The following is a 23,396-nucleotide window of genomic DNA, read 5'->3' on the forward strand; positions in this document are numbered from 1 at the left end:
CCTTAAACCTCAAAGTGTGGCAATGAGACCGAAACTATGGATCTTTAGCACTCCTACGAAAAGTGGGGCCTGATAGGCCCCAGAGCAACTTGAAAGGTTATTAATATTAGGCTAATAATTTTGTACTTAAATGAAATTGCTATTTAAATCCATTAATGAATGGATTAATGAGATTCCCACTGTCCCTATCTACTATCTAGCGAAACCACAGCCAGGGGAACGGGCTTGGAGAAATCAGGACTAGAAACGTCTTTTCTTAGGAGTGTTAGATTTATAGTCTCAGTATGCTAACTGATGTGCTACATGCAATCCCCAAATCACTGAATCATGTACACCATACACACTCTATCACATAAAGTTTTGAACTGTATTGAAATCTCATTACATTTCACATAAATTGCTCTAGTATCATTTTATGTGGCCTCTTAACAAAAATATTCACGCTCAATTTTTTTCACCACAACTGTTAAGCCTAATCTCCATGTGATGAGCTCTTGAAACTTGTAACCATACAAAAAATTATCACATTGTAAAAAAAAAGTTTGTTAAACCTATATATCTAAATATTAAAAAATACTTAGTACTCAACAAAAAAAGAAAAAGAAAAATAATATTACAGGCAAAACACGAAGGAATTAAACTGTTTCCTATATCTCATCTGTTTTATTTTAATTTAAAAAAATAATAAAAATATCATTCACTTCTAGTGACTGCCTGTTTTTCATAACAGGCTGACAAGTTTTCTTTTTGACAAACAATTGCTTTCTAAACAACTGAAAATTCATACCTTACTTTAATAACTTGTATTAATATTACCTATTTTATGTATAATACCAAAGGAAGAAGACAGTTAAAAATAAATACCTGTGGCCCCACAGCTAACACCTGACCAGAGGCATTGGTCAGTAACTGAGGCATAGCTGATAATGGACTTGCTATATTTGTAGCAGTAACCATTGACTGTGGTTGAATACTTGATGTAACTACAATTAAATAAAAAATAATAGTTCTATTACATAAATATTATTATAGTAAAGTACAAATACTTAAAAACATCTTTGTAATGCAAAGGCAAGTTATAGTTTTAAACAATACATTACATAATGACTACCAATTGTTCTATAACCTCATAAAAAACAGAATGTTACCTACAGAACATCATCAATTACAGCACTTAAATTTGAAACAATTTTCAGCATACTGATAACTCTGTAATCCAACAAAATATGTTAGAGATAATTAACAATTCAACAGGTGTCAGAAGAAATTAAACAATAATAATCATAAGAAAATACAGAAGGTATGAAATCTCTTTAAAAAAACAACTAAGTTTCATATGAACATTCCACTTTCAAAGGTGTCAAAATGTTTTATTCACAAACCATTAAATGGTATCAATTGCTTTTTTGATAACAGCAAAACAGAAAGTAATGTTAATTAGCTATTATTTTAGTATTTGAAGCACAGTCGAGAAACTGTTAAAGAAACAGTCAATATATTTTGTTCACAAACCATAAGATGATATCAAATGATATCTTTTTTGTGCATATTTTTTTATTTACGAATGTTGATTATTCAACATGCAAACTAATATTGGTTTTAAGATTAAACATAATTTTTTATTCATCAGAGAATTGTCAGATTTCACATATAAATTGTTTATAACCTCCTAACAACCTCCAGAAAATTAAACGTTTTATAAAACAACATATTTTATTTCTTATTTTCACTATTTTATTCTTCACGTGTTTAATTAATTTGATTGACCTCGTAGTCAACATAGAACACTAGAATACAGATATAAGTTCCAAATTTTCGTCCAAGAATTACTAAAAATTATAACAAGAAACCACAGTTGAAATAGCTTAAATCTCATAACATTTTACACATAAATATTTACTACTATTATTTTATTGACCTTTCAGCAAGGTCTGACTAACATTTCACAAGTTAAACCTGGAAGCATACAGCTCATGTTACCACATGCAATAGTATAAAAACTGGTCTTTAAAAAGTTACCCGAGTTTGTCATGTTCTAGTGGACCACTACTTTATAAAATACAGTCAGACTTTTGTTATAATATGTTACATATTTATATAAATTATTACTATTTACATATAATTTCTTAAATTTCAGTTGTTTTTCTTAAAACATAGAACAGTAAATGAAATACAAAACACAATTCTCATACAGTTACAAACTTTAAATTTGTTTACTGCTTGCTGTAATTTTCTAAGCCTTATCAAATTTCACACATAGGAATATAAAACAAAATAATTACAAATAAATATTACAGAATTCCAGTATAACTTATCAGGTTTAGCAACCAAGCTGTATTTGGGTCTAAAAAAAATATTTATTTAGCTCAATAATGTCTTATCATCCACTTGGAATCTACCTCCAGAAAAAGGGTTTTGCACATAATTACTTTAGCTCAGAGAACCATGTGGGGGACATTCTGAGCTTTTGATTGGTTATTCACATGTCATAGACAGAAGTAGGTATACACAAGCAAAGATTTCCAAAAACAGAAAGAAGTGGGTGGGAATCACTGTGTTTGATGCACTAAATATAACAATATTTCAAAAAATAGAAAAGACAGGAGGTTCTTATTTTATAAACTAATTTGTCGACATTGGTAATCTGAGTTCCTAACTTGTAGGAAACTACAGACTTATATTTGGACATAAATATCAAATCAGAATCAATGCTGCATTCAACATACAATATGACACACAAAAATCAATATTTATGATTTCTTTTTAATATTCACCTTTAAGTTAAGAAATGAACTAATTTATAATACTTAAATTTGAATTATAATCTACAATTTGATACCAGACTTACTGATAAACATCCATAAAATGATAGTTCAATAAAAATTTGAATGCAAGTCTACAAACTTGATGATACGGCCTTTGACTAGTCAGATCCATCTCAGAGGATTGATAGAGTTTTATAGAGACCAAAACAAATGCACTCTACTGAAGGGACATATAATTCTTTAAACAATCTTGATCTGACATTGAAGAACTATAAACAAACCTGCTGTATTTGTGGAAGAGATGCCAGGAATATGAAATGTCTGAGAAAGCGACTGAAGATTTGACAATGTTGTATTAAAAATTTGTCCGTTAGAGGCTACCATTTGGACTATTTGGTTTCCAGCAAACTGAGATGCTGGAATGGTAATTAGTTGTTGAATAGCAACACCTAGAAAACATAAAAAATGTTATTTAATAAAACAAAATCATCACATCAACAGAAAATTAACAAATATTCAAATTAATAGTGTACAATTAATTTAACTGACCTGAGTAGCAGCACTGGTTCAGATCAATAATAATAAAAAATATTTAAACAATAATCTCACTATATTTAACAAACCTACGTTCCCAGAACTAAGTAAAAGTATTTTAGGCACAATCATTAGAGCTGGGTAATTACTGGAACTGATAATAGATTAAACCTCAAGCTCTTAATTAATTACACTCAACTAATCTATTATTCTCATATGAAACTTGAATTGTTGGAAAAACTGAAAATAGTAAGAATTTGAAACTTGTTTGGTCAATACATCTATCAACTGAATGCTCTCTTGACTAACACTTGAAGATGTTAGTACGTTTCATGTGGATGATAATTCATAATTCATTTCGGTTATAAACAGTCCATAAAACATATAAAGTCAGTTAGCAAGAACAGTCTCAAAACCGAGAGAGGGAAGGAACTTCTATGGTAAGTTTGACATATTTATTGTTCTATTAGCAAAAGCAGAAGAGAAGAGATACAAATTTTATATTCTTTGTTGTAAGTTGGAATTCATAATCACCTGAAACAGACAGCAGTCTATTTCTCAATGTTAGAAAACTGTAAAGTGATGAAATCAGATGTGTCATGGAACTCAACTAAATTAAGATTATGAACCTTTTAAATTGTATTTTTTTAATTTGTGGAATTCAAAAGTTACAACTTACATGACATAAAAACATAATCTGGAAGTTCTGTTTTCTTATCAAATATACTGACCATACATTGATAAAAAGCTGCTTAATTACACTTTGAGTGCAACGCTAAAGGACTGTGAGATATAGCTTGTGAGACAGCCATAATTAATCAAAATTACAATTATTAATATTTTTATTATTCTAGCTATCCAAACTATTGAAATATTGCCATTATGATTTCCTACTATTATTTCTGATTAAAGGTTCTTCAGCATGAAAATAATTAATTAATTGAAATTAATCCAACAATGCAAGTCTCATATTAAAATAACAAATTATTTGAATGTAAACAATTGAGCCCAACAATTAATTGATTATCAAATTCTTATCTCCTAATCAGATAATTCTAAGTTACTTCTTTTTATACACATCAAAAACATTGTTTCTGGGATGTAGCTAAATTTATGGTGTTTGCTAGTCTTACTGTGATCATCCTTTGAAATACAGTTTCTCTTGTACTAAATTTAATTAACATATGCTTAACAGTTTGTTTCTCAGAGATTAAGATAAAACAGAGCATGAATAATCATTTACAATAATCAAAACTGTAAAATTTTAAAACAAAAATTTCTTGTTGAAGAAACATCACCACCACCAATAGTTTAATCTTTTTCTTAATACAAAAACAGGATAAATTTTGCTATTGCATAAAATTATCCTTATCTTTCATCAACTAGCTTTGTTTTCAAAATATTTCGAATAAATGAAAAAGTTGAAAAACAAACAAAAAACAAGTCAAACTCTAAGTTTTATTGGTTATAAAAACACGTTCTAAATGCACATACTGTTTTTGTAAAAGTAGAAATTTGTATCATACATTCCCCATAATAAACAATCTGTATATTTATTCAGTTAGTTTATCAATTAGCTATTGACTTGTATCATAACAACATCAATGGTTTTTAGTCTAAGAAAATTTAATGTACGGGTTCCTTATATTATTCCTAAACTTAATAATTATAAGGCATGTACAAACAGTACTTTCAGAGGAACCCAAAGATAAGAGGAGACTATAAAAATTAATTTGAAAATAATTTAAATTTATTCCATAATGCTAGAAAACACTCTGAAAAATTATAAGATGTTTAAAACCCAGTTTACATTATTTTATGTACTGGTTTTTAATGAGTTTTTTTTCTCTCTATTCATAGCTACCTTGGATAACACAGCCGAACATAACAGTCATTTTAGTGTAATAGAATTTGAGCACAAAATGATTTTAACTAAGCCTACCTCTTCTTGGTCTACAGCAATAAATTTCCTTTCTTTTCCTATCATAATTCAGCACCATAATTCAAATAAAGTACAAAATGAGCAAGCTTCAAAACAATTGGGACTGTTACTGTAGCAAATTGCTGTTATCAGATTAAACCAACCTTTATTCAAATAGCGAATGTGCTGGACGTATAAGTTATTTTACAATTCAAATCAATAGAAGAAAAAGAACTTTCTTCACGTGTTTAGGTCAATATACTAGGGCTTTTCCGAAGTTGAGATAAGGCAATCACTTCACACCATGCAAGATGTGGTTGAGAAATGGTGAGGGACTGAAAATCGATAAAACACATCTGTACTTATATCAACTTTATCACGTTATAAACTAAACTATCATGACTTTTCTCCTGAGGGCTTATGAGTGCACGTTACGCTCAAGAAATTCTTAAATATTAATGGTATGATTGGAAAGTTGCTGAAATAAACCCAAAATTAAAATTTGTGATTTTATAAAATGTTTATGTATAAAATCAAACAAAGCTTTAACTCTGAAGATTATTTGTTTATTTGTGGTGTGCAGGAACATGATTTCAAGTATATATATCTTACAGCCACATACCTGACCATCTTTATATCAATTTCCTTCATGCATTAAATGTTTGAGTGAATTTTAGTAGAAATATCTGAACATAATAATATAACTGTGTATTTTACATCTTTTTTTTTCTTAGCTTGTACTGATAAAGATGACATTACATGTGTACTTATCATAAACACGCTAGTGTTCTATCTGGTGCTAACTAAATATTATCATAATTTTCATTATGATCATAAAAATATTGTGTGTCAAACTGATAACCGACACCTACCTGAAGACGTAGGAATGAGCAACTGAGCTCCTTGGATGCCTTGAATTGGCTGGCCTGATGCTAAGATAAACTGAGGTGTTCCAGCAACTTGTTGGCCAATTGCCTGAGGTATCATCTATCAAAAATAACAAGAAAAGCTTCAAAACCAATATGACTGCATACTATTATTAATAATAGCTCTTTCAAACTTTACAGTAGCAATAAAATTTTATCAGTTTGGGTATTTATCATTACTAGATCTACACTGTAGTAATTTAATATATTTCTTTCTTTTTTTTTACATATTTTATATGTACAATATAAAGAAAAATATTTTAATTCTCTACAACAGTAATTTTTAAATTAGGGTAAGTAATTCTTTAAATTACTTTAACAGTTCAATATTCAGGGTAAATAGGTTTAGACAGTTCACCTTCGTTATTACTCTGTGAATCTTTATATATTTCAACTTCTGCTCATTTCTTTAATACCAAAACTAATATAATAGAACATTAACTGCAATATACGTAGGCCTACAACATTATGTTTACATACTTCCCTATTTTTTAGATTGTGGTTCAAAAATGATTTAATAGTTCAATTAAAGTAGCCCTTAAAAACTTATATTACATTTATTAGGAAGATATGACATTCTCTCTGTCAATAACTGGATAATACCTTTGACCATTCAGAAACACAAACTTATGCCTAACGTTTTAGATCTTGTGTAAAAAACACTGAGCATTTAAATTAAATATCCTTTACTTCCACTGAGCATGATGGTTAATAACAAACACTGAAACATGAATAAATCATAGCTGTAAGAATTCAGTATCTTATTTATGATTAATGTTGCTTTCTCCTTTCCTCCATTTTCAACAAACAAAAAGAAAAAAGTATAACTTTTTAATGACTTGTTTGTTTGATTTTTAAGGGTATTTGTGCAAAGTCACTCAAGGACAATCTATGCTAGCATTTCCTACTCTTGAACAGACAGTGCAGATAGCAGGCAGCTTATATAAAGCACACACCATCAACACTTAGGATACTCTTGTCTAACCAAATAGTAGTACATTCAGGCTACTTGTCAAATACTTTTTAATGCACCAAAGCCTGAAAGAGCAAAGTGCAAGTTCTTTTCACATGAGTGACAGACCCACTGATACATGATCAAACAAGCTAATCACTGGACTATGTTGAGCTTTCCAATGACCTACCAGGTTTCATTGGAATTTACAAACATTTCAAGGTCCTTGAAAAACAAAAACAAAATATCTTGTTTTGTAGGACCTACTATAATCCAGGAGAAAATATTTGTTTTCATAACCAAAAAAACCTATGACCCCTGTTGGTACCTTTTTTAGTAAAAAACAAAGTGATAATTTTACTTCTTATCAATATAACAGATCAAAAGAATAGTTTTTTCTTTAATTATCAACAACCTGACTTGAAACAAGAGCGTATTCACACGCACTTTCAAAACTTAAAAGCTTATTATCTGGTTAACTGTAATGACCATGTTATATACCTGTAAGCATTAAACACTTTCCTTCATTGGTTACTTGCCTGTTGAAGATTTGGTTGACCATTGGCTGCAACACTAACAGCAACAGGAGTTCCATTTGTCAGGCCAGTGCTGACCCCACTATTAGCTAGAGTTGTTGCAGCTTGTATACCTGGTATGGCTGAAGCTAAATGATTAACCATATTAATACCTGCAAGTCCAGAAATACCAAATGGTGGCACCTGAGGATGACCAGTCAGACCCACAACTCCAGTAAGAGGTGAAGCACCAAAAGGTGTATTTATCATCGTAGTAGAACCATTTATTCCAATACCATTGTTGCCAAGTTTAGCAGCAAGTAGCGCATTAGCTGTGGGGAAAAAACAAACTAAGATAAAAGTACTCGTTATAAACTGTCTTATTTAAAAACTGTATACATGATACCCATTTTCTATTTCAAACATTTTACCTAATGCATTCTGTGAGTGGTAACATTGATAAAAACTCACTTAAGAGTGCAAATTCATATAACTTCAGTTTAGTTATTGTAATCAGGTGACAGTAAAACATCACTATTAAACTGTAACTTGTAAAAAACAAAAATGAGTACATTCATTGGTCATCACCTGAGCTCTCTCCCTTCATAGCATTATTGGGATCAACAGAGGTAATACCATTTGGATTCTGGACAGGAACCATAAATTGTTCAGCAATTCCAGCTGGAGTACCCATGGTGATGACACCAGCTGGTAAACCATTTGAGGGATTTATTGCAATGGAGATGGATGGCATTTGTTGGCTGCACTCTAGACCATCATAATGCTGAAACGTGTAGAAAAATGAATGTTTCTGTTATAATAGTATGAGACAGCTTTAATACAACAGCAGTATTTCTGTACTACTGTTAGATGTTTCCACAACAAAAAGATACATCTATTCCATATATTTCTTAACAAGTTTATAAAGTCTTAAAAAACTATGATTAGGTCTCTTGTTTCATGTTTATCTCCTATTAATTTTTTAAAGTTATTAATCTCTTTTTACAGTTACTTTTGTATTTTACATTAAGCAAAGTAATATACTGCTGGATTGAAATTTCTGATATAATATTCCTGTTTAGAGGCCTCAGTACAGAGACCAAAATATCTTCCAACTCAAGAAACACCTATACTGTTTGTGTGAGGGAAGTATATTACACTAGAAGACTTGTATATACAAGACACAATGACTTGGAAGCATAATAAAAAACTTTAATATAAACTACATATTTCAACAGAGCATTGGTCTGCCTTCTTCAGGTATGATACAAATACAAACAAAAAGGCTTATAAACAGAATGTATAATATACAATAATAAATTATACAGAACATTCTACTAATATTAACAAAATATGGCAAAGTTTATTAAGTTCCCCCCTCCCTATGACATTCCTTTAGGTTATAACTCTGTCAATATTTTGTCACCACTTGATAACACCCTGTTACACACAATCCATGGAGACAATTTCAAGAATTAATAGCCACATTTACTTATCTAATTTTATCATATGGAATTTATTACAAAAAAAAAAGAAAGAAAGAAAGAGAGAACAGAACAGTACAGGTTAGAACTAATGGGTTTATTCTGATGCACTAATAATTTTGGTTTACTACACTGTTGGCCAAAATCTTTAGGCCAATGAACATAAAGAAAAAATATGCATTTTGCGTTGTTAGACTCAACTACTTATTTGAGTAGAGCTTCAAAAGATGAAAATAAGAAAAGGGGAAAAAAAACACAACTTTTTTCAGCATTTAATAGGGGAAATGTGAACACTATGAAATTAGCCTAAATACTAGCTGGTCAAAAGTTTAAGACCATACTAAAAAGAAGTCCTGAACAGGGTAGGTTGGTTGGTCAATTTAGTGTTTTATGGCAAAAAGCAGCTAGGCTATCTGTGCCAAATGCCCAGTAAAAAGGTAAAAATAAAGTAAATGTAGTAAAATTTATAAAAGGAAATGAAGGTAAAACAAAATAGCATTGAAAACAGAAAAAGTATAAAACCAATGTTGACACCTAGTCTACACTATGAAATTAGCCTAAATACTAGCTGGTCAAAAGTTTAAGACCATACTAAAAGAAGTCCTGAACAGGGTAGGTTGGTTGGTCAATTTAGTGTTTTATGGCAAAAAGCAGCTAGGCTATCTGTGCCAAATGCCCAGTAAAAAGGTAAAAATAAAGTAAATGTAGTAAAATTTATAAAAGGAAATGAAGGTAAAACAAAATAGCATTGAAAAACAGAAAAAAGTATAAAACCAATGTTGACACCTAGTCTACACTATGAAATTAGCCTAAATACTAGCTGGTCAAAAGTTTAAGACCATACTAAAAAGAAGTCCTGAACAGGGTAGGTTGGTTGGTCAATTTAGTGTTTTATGGCAAAAGCAGCTAGGCTATCTGTGCCAAATGCCCAGTAAAAAGGTAAAAATAAAGTAAATGTAGTAAAATTTATAAAAGGAAATGAAGGTAAAACAAAATAGCATTGAAAAACAGAAAAAAGTATAAAACCAATGTTGACACCTAGTCTACACTATGAAATTAGCCTAAATACTAGCTGGTCAAAAGTTTAAGACCATACTAAAAAGAAGTCCTAAACAGGGTAGGTTGGTTGGTCAATTTAGTGTTTTATGGCAAAAAGCAGCTAGGCTATCTGTGCCAAATGCCCAGTAAAAAGGTAAAAATAAAGTAAATGTAGTAAAATTTATAAAAGGAAATGAAGGTAAAACAAAATAGCATTGAAAAACAGAAAAAGTATAAAACCAATGTTGACACCTAGTCTACAATGTTAAGAGAGAGAGCAGAGTAAAAGAAGTTGTAAAGAACTTTCTATAGTATAATGGTAATGATCATAACTCACCAGGAAGACTAACAGGCAAGTATAAGAACCACTGTCAGTCACCTGAAGTTGGCCTTTCCAGTCCTGGTTCCAGGTTATGTGTCATTATGGCCAGTATCAAAAAGTAAAGTAATAAAAGTGTTAAAATACTTGCAGCAAAACTGTAATAATAACTCGCCAGGATGACTAACAGATAGTTCAAACAGCAGCGTTAGTCACCTGAAGTTGGCCTTTCCAGTCCTAGTGTCGAGTTATATAATGTTATGGCCATTTTCCAATTTCAAATCGAACTAGAGAGATTGTGACTCTTAAAAGGGAACCACAATTAAAAAGGTGTAATGAATAAATATCAAACACTTAAATGACATTAGAAAGATTAATGGCCATTAAAAAAATAAAAATTTATCAAGGTGAACAGTGTCACCATCACCAATAACACTGTCTAATGTCAGGGATAAACTTTGGAACAGAACATGTTTAAAATAGTGCTGTCGTTGAGAGTCGTAATGATGGCAAGAAAGTAAAATGAGGCTTACAGTGATCTGAATGTTACACAAACTACACACTGGTGCATCAGTTCCAGATAAAAAAAAATGAGCTAAAAAACTGTGACCAATGCGTAGTCTAGTTAGAACAACTTCCTCCTTCCGAACCTTACGGAAGATAGACGGCCAAAGTCCAATAGAGGGTTTTATTTGGAAAAGCTTGTTGTCACGTCACTCACTCCAAGTCGATTGCCAGCTGACACGGAGCCTAGCCTTGAATACAGGACCACAGTCCATGTACGGAATAGGTGCAGTGGTGATAGTGCCAGAACAGATTGATTTAGCTGTCATGTCCACAAGCTCGTTCCCGTAAATACCAAAGTGGCCTGGTATCCAGAAAAACTGGATAGAAGTAGATGTTAATGAGAAATGGGCCAGTCAGTTTTGAATATCAGTGAGAACAGGGTGTGAACCAACGTGAAGCGATTCTAGAACCAGTAGAGAACTAAGCAAGTCAGTATAAATATTGCAGTTGGAGTACTGCTTAGCTTCAATATGATCCACAGCAAGAGAAATGGTGTACAGTTCAGCAGTGAACACAGAAGCTGTAGAGGGGATTCTGTATGCAACCACTGAACAGCAACAAACCATGGCAGAGCCCACAGAGTCACCCAATTTAGAACCATCCATATAAATTGGAATGGAAAGATTGTTTGAAAGATGTTCAGTAAATAAAAGATGGTACTTTCAATTGGGAGTATCTGCCTTTCTCAGATGACTTAAAGAAAGGTCACATTTGAGGACTGTAACAAGCCATGGTGGGATGGGCTGATCAGTGGATTCTGCAATGTTATCCAAGGACAGACCCAATTCATCCAATTGCACCTGGACTCGATGGCCAAAAGGAGCAATGGCAGATTGTCTGTTCTGAAAAAGTATGGCCTACTGAGGAAGGAAAACACATCCCCAGGTGGGATGCTTTGGTAAGGAATGAAGTTTTGAAGAATTTCGTAAAGTCAGTTGCAAACTGCAAAGGTGCAGAAAAGGTTCATGAGATTCTATGTATAAGCTCTGAACTTGGGAGGTGCGGAAAGCGCCAGTGCAGAGTTGAAGTCCTTGATGATGAATGGGGTCCAGCGTTTTTAAGGCCGAGGGTCTGGCAGAGCCATAGACCAGTGATCCATAGTCAAGTTTCGATCTGCTCCCCAACTGGTGGTAGAAAGGACATGGAGGATGTTCAGTGCTCTTGTGCATTTGATCTGTAGCTACTTTAAGTGTGGTATAAAGGTCAGCTTACGGTCAAAGATAAGCCCCAAGAACTTGGTCTCAGGGACCACAGGCAGTGAAACTTCACCAATAAGGAGTTCAGGATCAGGGTGAATACACTGTTGGCAGCAAAAGTGCATGCAAATGGTTTTTGAGAGAGAGAAATTAAAACTGTTTGCCATAGTCCACTTCAGTACACAATCGAGGGCAGTTTGTAGTTGCCATTCAATATATCTCATGTTCGACGACTGACACAAGATGTGAAAGTCATCAACATAGAGCCCGTTTGCAACAGTGAGAGGGAGTTGTTCAGTGATGGCATTAATCTTTATACTGAAAAGTGTGACACTCAAAACACAGCCCTGAGGTACCCCACGTTCCTGTAGAAAATAACGGGAAAGTGTCGAACTCTGATTGACGTTTCAAGTCTAATTAGGTGGTCCATAGTGGAGTGCTGTCATCAAAACCCACACTGGGTGGGTGGGAGGAGGTTGTTTGATTCGAGGAAACAAACAAGACAAGCATCAACCATCCTCTCTAAGGTCTTACAGAGACAGCTTGTCAAAGCAATCAGACAGTAGTTTGAAGGAATCTTGGGATTTTTCCCAGGCTTAGAGAAAGGTAAGATAATAGCCTGGCACCAGGCATTAAGAAAAACATTCTCCTGCCAGATCCAGTTAAAAACAATGAGCAGAATATCAAGAAAAGCAGGAGATAGATGGCTCAGCATGTCATAGTGTATATCATCTGGTGCAACAGATGTACTGCCAGAACAATGAAGGGCCAGTTTCAGTTCCATCAGTGTAAAGGGACGATTATAGTCAAAGAGATAGTCAGTTAGAAAGAAAAGAGGTGAACACTCTGCCTGAGTATTAATGGCCATGAAGGTGGAGGAACAAGCAGAAGTGCTAGATACCTGGCAAAAGCTTTCACCTAGAGTATCAGTAATGCTCCAGACATCAGCTACTTCTTGGCCATCAGAGAGTAAGATCAAGAGGGGGGCAGAATTGTAGTGCCCACTGATCTTTCGAACCCTGTCCCATATGACCTTGAAACTGGTGGTAGAAGATATGCCAGTTGTGAACTTAATCCAAGATTCCTTCTGGCTTTTATGTCTTACCCACCTAGCATGCGCACAGGCCCACTGGAAAGCGATGCAGTTTGAAAGTGTGGGATATCTACGGAAAATATCCCAGGCCGTTTTTGAGCCTTCTGTGCCATGGGGCAGGCAGGATTCCACCACGGACGAGGATATAGCGGAAAACATGTCGAGGTTTTAGGAATACATTGAGCAGCTGCTTGTATAATACAGTCAGTTACTGATGCCACACAGTGTTCTTCTGATGGCTGACAGACGATGGCAGGATCAAGTTCTGCGAGAGCAGTGAAAGAGGCCCAGTTTGCATGATACAGCTTCCACTGGAGCATGCGGGTTGGGTGGCATCAACTATGACCAGTCTCTCTCAAAATTATAGGTAAATGATCACTGCCTCGTGGATTATCATCAACCCTCCATGAAAAATGGGAAAAAAATGAAGGGGAGCAAACCAAGAGATCAATAGCAGTAAAGGACTGACTAGGTGCGTGGAAATGAGTGGAAGAACCAGTACTGAAAAGAGAAAGGTTGTGATCAGAGAGCATACGCTCTACAAAGAGACCCCTCCTATCAATAACAGCACTTCCCCCAGAGAGGATGATGTCCATTAAAGTCTACCAGGAGTAGAAAGGGAGACGGAAACTGTTCAACGAGAGCATCAAGGTCAGATTGATCATATGTCTCTCCAGGTGACATGTAGAGAGAACAAACAGTGATGGTATGACCTAAGGGAACACAAATGGCTACGGTCTCCAAGGGTGTGTTGAGTAACAAAGACAGGGTGGACACATGCTGATCAACCAATAGAGCCACCCCTCCATGTACTTGTCCATCACACAGCCTGTAATTTCTGTACAGAGAAAACTGCCAAAAGGTGACTGTATTGGCAGGTTTTAGAAATGTTTCTTGTAAGGAAAGACATACAGGATGGTAGGAAGCAATCAGTGTTTTGATATCATCCAGATTTGAACGTAAACCTCAACAGTTCCATTGTATCAAGGTGGCCATTTTTAATGATGTGTAGGCGAATTGGCTGGAGAGCCCTTCTGTTTACGACCATGTCTTTCTTCCTTACTGTCCTTATTTGGGGAGGTCTATCAACCTCCATGGATCCTGCCCTTGGTTGATTGGGCAGGTCTTTGTTGTTGGAAGGGGATTCCAGTGATTAAGGATGCGAACGAATGATTGTTTTGCAACTTGGGGTGGGAGAAAAAAGATGTATCTGGATAAATGCCTGTACCTGGAACCAAAGGATGTGGATCATGGGGTTTGTTGGAATGTATGGGAGGAACAGAGATGGGTGTAGAAGTTGATTCATCAAATTTTTTAACCATGGAGGTCAAAAGGCTTTTCATTTGTTTTGAGAACGATTCTCTTGTAGGTACAGAGAGATCTGTCTGCACTTCCACTGTAGTGGTGGAACGAAGTGCACCAGCATATGTCCGAGATAAAGTGGTGAACAGCAATTTCTGAGCCTCAAGATAAGTAATGTTACGAGTCATTTTCAAATGCTGCACCTCTTTTTCCTCCAACCATTTAGGGCAAGAACAAAAGTAGGGAGGGTGAGAACCATTGCAATTGACACAATGATGGGTCCATTTCATACTCATAGGCATCATGGTCCTTGCCACCACAATGAACACATGTCAGGGAACCACGACATGACATCTTTGAGTGGCCGAACCTCTGACATTGGTAACATCGGAGAGGGTTTGGAATGTACAGCTGTACCTTGCAATTTAGATAACCTGCCTTGATAGTGGCAGGTGCACGTGGTGATGTAAATGTCAAAACAAGGATATTTGTAAACAGTGTAACTCCATATTTGTGAGTGGAGATGCACCTCACTGCAGAAACTCCTTGAGTGGAGAAACCAGCAAGAATCTCTGACTCAGGTACATTCTTCAAATCCCACTCAACAATAACTTCTTATGATGAATTCAAGGCAGCATGAGGGGTAACCTCAATAGGTACATCCCCAATAGCCTTTGAATTCAAGAGGAGTTCACTGTGTTGGGATGTGGATGTTTCAACCATTATGTCTCCAGATCAAAGCTTCTTTACTGACACTGGAGAGCCAGCAAGTCCCTCCAGTCCCTTCTGAATAAAAAGGGGGGCATTTGCCCTAAAGGTTTTTCTGAAAGAGAATGTAGGATGAGAAAATGAGGTACAACTGGTATATACAGACGTTGAAGATTGCTGATCAGAGTCTTCAAGACGTTGTCATTTACCTATTGACAGTTTATTCACTATTTTATTTAAATTTTTTGTAGGAGGATTGTTAGGAAAAATGTCATGCAAGGACACTGCAGCAACGCCAGGGTTTCGTGAGCAATATACCCAAACACCAGCATCAGACACAATGTCCACAACACCCATTGAGAACTTCCAATACTGGTACATGGTTGACTCCAGCCCAAGTGGACCAGTCGACTGACCCAAGAGGGGCCACCCAAAGGCCGCTCTTCTACAGGAATTCAAGGTGAAAATGGTGTGTTAGGGTTAGACCCCTCAACCACCAGGATCCTCTCCTCCCCTTAACAGGTTGCCACGCACGGCAAACACCTGAGTGAATGTTTAGATCCCAGAGGAGGTAACTAGAAAGAACAGAACCTTTCCTGGGAGGTCCCAGGAATACACACCAAATGGAAAAGGGTAGAAAATGCCCAACAAGAGGTCTCAGTAGCAAGCTGCATGGCCATCATTGCAAATCACTTCAAACATTCGCTTTGGCATCAATGTTATTCCAAGTGGTGAAGATGGCTTCACAAAGTTCATGCACTGATTGGAATTAATGCCCATTTCTATAGACTTCCCTTGCCATCCACCCGCAAACATTCTCAATGGGGTTCAGTTCGGGCAAACACACTGGATGGTCCCAAAGAGTCACGTTATTTGCCATGAAAAAGGCCTTTGTCCTGAGGAAATTGTGGATTGCAGCATTGTCCTGCTGATACATCCAGTCATTTCTACACAAGCGAGGGCCCTCAGTCAATAAGGATGCTCTCTCCAACATGCTAATGTAGCCAGCTGCTGTTTGATGCCCCTGTATAACCTGAAGCTCCATTGTTCCATCTCCCCAGATCATGATGGAACCTCCTCCACTGTGTTTTGTTGTTGTGTAGAAAATGTCTCCGATGGGATATCCTTATTGTGTCAGTAACATTGGAAGCCATCTGGACCATCCAGGTTAATTTTTTTCTCATCAGAGAACAAAACCTTCGTCCACTTTTCTACATCCCATGTTTGAGGCTTCTCAGCAAAGTTTAACCCGAGCTGTTTCATGGTGTGGAAGGAGGCATGGCCTTTCTTAAAGCCTTTCTCTCGCAGATGCCGTTTTATTGTTCTTGAGCAGCATTCTGCATCCGTAAGGGCTTTAATCTGGTTTGACGATCGGTTGGTGTCTTGCCGGATAACCTGTGGAATCCTCCTGCTCAATGCCGGCGAAATTTTCTTAAGCCAACCACTTGAAATTCTTGTTCCATATCCCTCAGGGTCTTTTGAGAAATTTGCAACAACAGTTTTACTCCACCCAATCTCACCAGCGATGGCATGTTGAGAGAGACCTTGCTTTTGCAGCTTGACAATTCTGCCATGTTTTTACCCAATGTAACACAGGAGATGTTAGTGGGAGATGTTGAAAATGCTAATGCTTGAATGCAAATGACTAAATTTCATTGCATGTTTACCAATTAATGCTTCGTTTCAGTATGGTCTTAAAACTTTTGACCAGCTAGTATTTAGGCTAATTTCATAGTGTTCACATTTTCCTTATTAAATCCTAAAAAAAGTTTTTTTATTTTTATTTTCCCTTTTCTTATTTTCATCTTTCGAGGCTCTACTCAAATAAGTGGTTGAGTCTGACAATGCAAAATGCATATTTTTCTTTATGTTCATTGGCCTTAAGATTTTGGCCAGCAGTGCATTTTAAACAAACAAAGAACACCTTATGAATAAGCAACATCTAACACCAGATGCACTACCAAATGATACCCAATAATAACAATCTTTGTTACTCATCACATATGTTTATCATGAAGCTAGACAGAGCTTTTTGTACAAAAACATAAAACCTCATTAAGTTCAGCAGAACCAACTATGAATACATGGTAAATGACTATAACTGAACTAACTTCCATAACAATATTTTTTGAAATTGAATCTCACACTTTTTATTTCATAAACCTGAAAGATCTTCCAGTCACAAGAAACTTACATGTGAAATTTGATGACTAAAACAAGTGGTTTACGACACTGGTTATCTTGTAGAAACTACATGTCTACAGATATTGGTCAATGGCATCATTAAAGAATCCCCAAGCTTTTTTGGTCATATATGAGAAGAGGATAATAAAGGGTGGTAAGACCCAAGTTATTCAGATGGTAAAGAATTGTTGGCTTTAAAAACCATCTATAAAAGTTACTTTTTGACTTTTTTAACCATCCTTGATATTCAGTTAACAGTGTTAAAAGAGAAGTAATAATGTCCAATATACAGAAGCCCAATTTTCTACTCATCTTAAGCTAACAATGTGAGATTAAATATTGTGGTGTGGTAAGATTAATAGCACTATATAGCCAGGAAAAAATGTTCTAGACACCTTGGTTTGGTTTGTAATTTTGCACAAAGCTACAAGAGTGCCACCTGAGCTAGCGGTTCCTAATTTAGCAGTTTAAGACCAGAGGGAAGGCAGTTAGTCATCACCAACCCCTGCCACTCTTGGGCTACTTTTCTACCAAAGAATAGTGGGACTGATCATCACATTATAATGCCCCCATGGCTGAAAGGGGGAGCATGCTTGGTGTGATGGGGATTTAAATTCTAGACACCTTAAACCAATAGTTTGAGAGCATTTTATGAAAAGGGAAGTAATGCATAGATGTATTCAAAGGAAGTATTCACTTTAAACAAATGGCTCAAGATGAAATACTATCTTTTAAATAAAAATACATACACTATTATTTTGAAGTATGTCCATGCTAAAATTTTGACTTTACTGCCCGAGTGCACTTCCAAACACATGTAATTTTATGGTCTATGAGTTAATGAAACACTTTGTTGTAAGCTAAGAATTGTCAAAGATCACCGACTAATTCAGATTTTTTTTTAAATGTGAAATTCATCTTTTTAACATACTGTTTATTTTATCAACAGTTTTTGCATCACTTCATATAGAAACGATTACTAGTTGATATTAATACAGATTAAATCATTTTTCTGAAGTGTGCTATTAATATAAAAAAAACTCACTAAACTTGCATTTTTTTTATTTTTTTTTCTACCTGAGGTTCTGCTTTCAACTTCTGGGCTTCAAATGTTCCACTCACCAGCGAAGGTTCCCCAACACTATGGGGTAGACACATCATGATGGTGTCAATGGTATGCTCTCCATTGCTAGCTTCCATAGTACATTAGTACATTACAAAAGATTCCAGTTTACCAAAAACTAGTGCTATCAGCTAACAAATCACACCAGATGCTGGCTCTTCATCCTGAATGTGCAAGAAAGATTTTGCAGAACTCACACACAATACTTTAGGCAAACCCAACATCTTCAAGGTTCACATTACATGTATATAAATTCAAACCAGAATTGGTGAAACATATACATTAATCAGTTTCCACATTCTGCATAAAATAAAATTCCTAGACCTTTCTCTAACCAAAATATTATTCTCTGACCATTTGAACTTTGCTTCTGATATATCACTTAACTATTATGTAAAATGTCAAACTGCAAAGTCATGTTCATATGTTGTTTAACTCTTTCAATACAGAGTCAGTATATATGACAGACCATGAGGTCTCTTTGCATTTGTTTAATAAAGAAATGATAGGATGTGCATTAACAGTCATAGTTTGTTTAAAATATCATCCTGCAAAGTTTCTCTATGATGTGTCATACTGTTCTCAAGTTATTAATACTTTATAAAAACATACAAAACAATGGCAGCTTATCCATTAGTTTATAATAATGCATACTAGTTACACTTTAACTGAAATAATAAAACATTATATGCAAGATTATAGGTGTTAAAAATAGTATTACTATACTTCTTAATGCATACCAATTATACTTTAATAGATATAATAGAATTTTATTATAATATATGCAAAATTATAGGTGTTAAAAGTAGTATTACTATACTTCTTAATAGACATGCTTCTCATAAGACTACTGACACAGGGACTGTTTTATTAATACACTAAAATTTTTGACATTAACAAAAATTAATAGAAATAAACTACCAATAGATAGCAAGCTCTTAAGCTATAGTTCAATGATTTTCAATGGTCTAGTTAGAAAGATGGAATGAAGCTTTTTCCAGAACCTTTACACTTTGGTTAGGTAGGAATTACTGTTCATGTAATCTATTGTTGCTGTCTTCATTCTAATGACAATTAATAGTGAGCAAAAAATTGATGAAGATAAAAAAAAAATGTTTGTGCATAAAATACAAATACCGATGTGCTATAATGAACATGTGATTTTTTGACACAGATAATTTATTTTTTGCCATCCTAGAAGAATTTCCAAACCACATGACATTCAACTTTTCCCTGTTTTTGTTTTCAAAATAAAATTTTTTGTTGTTTCTTGGAATGACAATGCAAAATATAAAATTACTTGATACCAGGTTTCCCTAACCCACGATTATTTAAATATTGAATTTGTTCATAATTATGTCTTCTTTAATATTAAAGGATTTTCAGAATTACTTGCTTAACCACTAATTTATTAATATATATTTAATTCTAACACTTTGCTTATTTGTTCATTTTTCCTGAAACAGCTAGATGAAAATGTTGGAAGATGGGTAAAATATTTAAAGAATTTCAGCAAACTAACACAAGTAATAAAATAAGAATACCAACTGTAATGTGGATCTTTCAAAAAAAATTCTCAACTACTGGTTCATTTCCGAATCATTTCATTCAATAAATATCATTAAAACAATTTTAAAAAATTTTCAGATGTCAATTTTAAGAACTTTTGATACAATATTCATAAGTAAATTACAATTTTTAGAAGTATCTTAAGCATCTTAGCTAAGAGAAAATCAAGTTAACACTTTTTTTTTTTAATTTTAACTGTTAAATATTCTTGAGCATGACACCTTTCCTACAATAAGCATTAAAATGTAAATCTTTAAGAGCCAACAAAATAAGGAAAAGTATATAATATAAATAAGTTTTATAGGAATAACTGTAATCTGAAGAATAAAACTATGTTATTACTTTTTATATATTTTAATATAATTAACATATTTTATATGTAGCTGATACCATTACATGCAAACAGTATACAGAGGTTTAAGTGCATTAAATTAATACAATTTTGAATACGCAAAACACCAAGCACATGAAAACCACAGCTGGTATAGAGCTATGGGGGTACAGTATGTATCAAAACTACGTTTTTATATTATTTGGCATTTCATAGTTAATTTGATAGTGTCAGAATCTGACTGCAGGTTTCCACTATTACGATTTGTTTTGTTTTGAATATTGTGCAAAGCTACTCGAGGGCTATCTGTGCTAGCCATCCCTAATTTAGCAGTGTAAGACTAGAGAGAAGGCAGCTAGTCACCACCACCCATCGCCAACTCTTGGGCTACACTTTTACCAATAAATAGTGAGATTGGCCATCACATTATAATGTCCCCATGGTTAAAAGGGCAAGCATGTTTGATGTGATGGGGATTCAAATCCATGACCCTCAGATTAACCACCTGGCCATGCCGAGCCTTACTAGTAGGAGTACGACAAAACTCCTATCATAACCCTCTTCATATTTGTACTTGTTAATAATTTTGAGATTGGTCAGAATACTTATACTATATGTCACCAGACGTTTTGTGGCTTGGTGGGAAATGTGAGAAGAGGTAAAATAGCTAGAATTCCACACTGAACTGGGTGAGAACATGTGAAAAAAATTATCTTCCATTAGGAAGCACCAAAAGATAGATTAGAATCTTTGGAACCAAAAGAGAAAACAACACACCACAGTTTAAGACTACATCACACCTGATCCAGGTATACTTTTTGCTCTTTTTCTATGCCATAAACACAAAAGGTGGAAAAGCATGAAGGAATCCCACAATACACAAGACTGATGAATGGGACCCTGGGTGCTGAGCATCTAGGACATGACAGACCATAGTAGTAGTTCCACCTCAGTCAACACCAGGCAGTATAAGAAATGGTACATCAAATCTGTGATAAGTAGAGGATCACCTAACTCCACCTCAAAACAGAAATTGGTAGGGAATAGAAGATGAACTTCCATATCAAAAATCCATTTCAACTTGTGCACATTTCCAACACTAGATCTTCCAAGATCCAACATATAATGGATGGTGGGAAGGTGAAAAGCCCTATCAGGACGACATCTGATAGCAATAGGAACAGTACTACCATCTCTCAGTAAGAATGGGCACCCAGCCGTGTATAAGTGGGAAAGTGTGCTGCACCCAGCTACAACCAACACCAGATCCATTAGAAACAGCATCCAACAGACAGTAGGAAGAAGAACTGCAAATCTGGGGTGTATCTTTAGTCCAAAACTTGGCAGCAGTGAGCATTTGTCAAGCCCAGAGTAGGAGAAAGATACTGGCCAGTACAAATGTGTGGACTTACTTGCCTATACCCACTGGGAATGTACATCTGGAAGAAACTTTCCACCTGAAGGGCAAACTGGAATAGTAGACACATATATTCATGACACAGTGATTCAACCAAAACCTGGAAGCACCTGGAATTCTACCCCAAGTCTATGGTAGGAAGGGCATCATGCCATTGACATGATTCTAATCATGACTGGGTCATCTCCAACCAACACCAGACCCACCTAGAATATACCTTCTGAAAATGGCAAGGAGGAGGTAGACAAAAAGTAACAAGACAGATAATAGGGAATTATATGGTGTAATGCTACAACTAAAACCTAGGAGCATCTGGCATTGTATACCAAGTCTATGATAGGATATGATATATGTTAATGACACCTGCAAAAGGCCACCACCCCACTTTCCTCACCAAACACTGTGCAATAGGCAACCACAATATCCTATTTTGAAAAGCAAAACTACCACATTGATGGCGTTGATCAAATTAAACCTGGTGCCATCTGGAATTGTGCATCAGATCCATGACAGGAAGTCTGAACACCACAAAACAACAGAGAAGGGAAGTGATCTCTGTCTGCTTTATCCATGTTAGTCCATGACTGTACAGTCTGGCACAAACACATTTATGGCATGAAAACCACTAGAGAGAACTATTAGTAGTCCAATGAAACACTCCATCCCTTTTATGGTTTGGGTATAAATGACAACAGAACAGACACAACAAACACCTGGAAGCATCTGGAATTATACATCAGGTCCACAGCAGGAAGGGCTACAAAGTAACTGACACTGAGCATGGTCAGAAGATGAACAGCGTGGATTTTCAAAAACAAAACAAACAACAACAAAGTATACCTAGTCAAGCACCTCTTGCCACAGAGTGGGATCCACAATAAACTAGCTAAAAAAGCCCCTGAAAAAGTAAGAAAAGTTGGAAAAAGCAATTTTCCACAATTCCAGGATGCAAAAAGTTAAAAAATAGCAAAGAAAAACTAAGTCTATAGTACAGAGAAAGACTTATAAGTCTGAGAATAAAAACCAGCAGGTGCTACTGCCAACTGAGAAGTGATTGAAAAGTGCATATGTGAAGAGGGTATTGGCTATACAATAGAAGTTGGGTCTCACGCATTTTGGTGTAGGGCTGCTGCATGATCAGTTAAATGTGGACATACAGAAGTAGTGCACTGAAAATTTGCACCAAAAGAGGGCAGTACTAATCAAGAAAAGCTATTTTGTGAAAGGAGATAAGATACTGTGTCGGAATCATCTTAATTTAACATACTCAACCTCTGTGTTTCAGTAAAAGTAGCATACACAACCACCTGTCTGCAAGTCACAATATTAAAAAAGTTTTTCAAGGAGGTAACAGAAATCTCTTAATATTTGTAGTTATTCTTTTGCTTGTAATACTTTTTTTTTTTTATATATACATACTAGAGAAACACTCAACTTAATACTCCCACATAA

The 23,396-nt window shown here is 35.0% G+C and overlaps 1 protein-coding gene across 4 annotated transcripts in view; it reads right to left on the minus strand.

Moving 5' to 3' along the window:
* LOC143252538 (uncharacterized) overlaps positions 1 to 23,396 on the minus strand; it is a 44,878-nt gene that overhangs the window by 15,899 nt on the left and 5,583 nt on the right. For 2 of the 4 annotated variants that reach the window (XM_076504833.1, XM_076504835.1), the window contains exons 2-7: positions 18,582 to 18,791; positions 8,202 to 8,397; positions 7,638 to 7,945; positions 6,093 to 6,207; positions 3,047 to 3,214; positions 865 to 983 (exon numbers count right to left, since the gene is read on the minus strand). In XM_076504833.1, coding sequence (XP_076360948.1) covers positions 865 to 983; positions 3,047 to 3,214; positions 6,093 to 6,207; positions 7,638 to 7,945; positions 8,202 to 8,397; positions 18,582 to 18,704 — 1,029 coding nt within the window. In that variant the 5' untranslated portion in view covers positions 18,705 to 18,791. Of the gene's footprint in view, positions 1 to 864; positions 984 to 3,046; positions 3,215 to 6,092; positions 6,208 to 7,637; positions 7,946 to 8,201; positions 8,398 to 10,472; positions 10,610 to 18,581; positions 18,792 to 23,396 lie in introns of those variants that run through there. The other 2 variants (XM_076504837.1, XM_076504836.1) reach the window with 2 other exon arrangements.

Source organism: Tachypleus tridentatus, chromosome 6, assembly GCF_004210375.1.
Source record: "Tachypleus tridentatus isolate NWPU-2018 chromosome 6, ASM421037v1, whole genome shotgun sequence".
In the NCBI taxonomy this organism is placed as follows: Eukaryota; Metazoa; Arthropoda; class Merostomata; order Xiphosura; family Limulidae; genus Tachypleus; species Tachypleus tridentatus.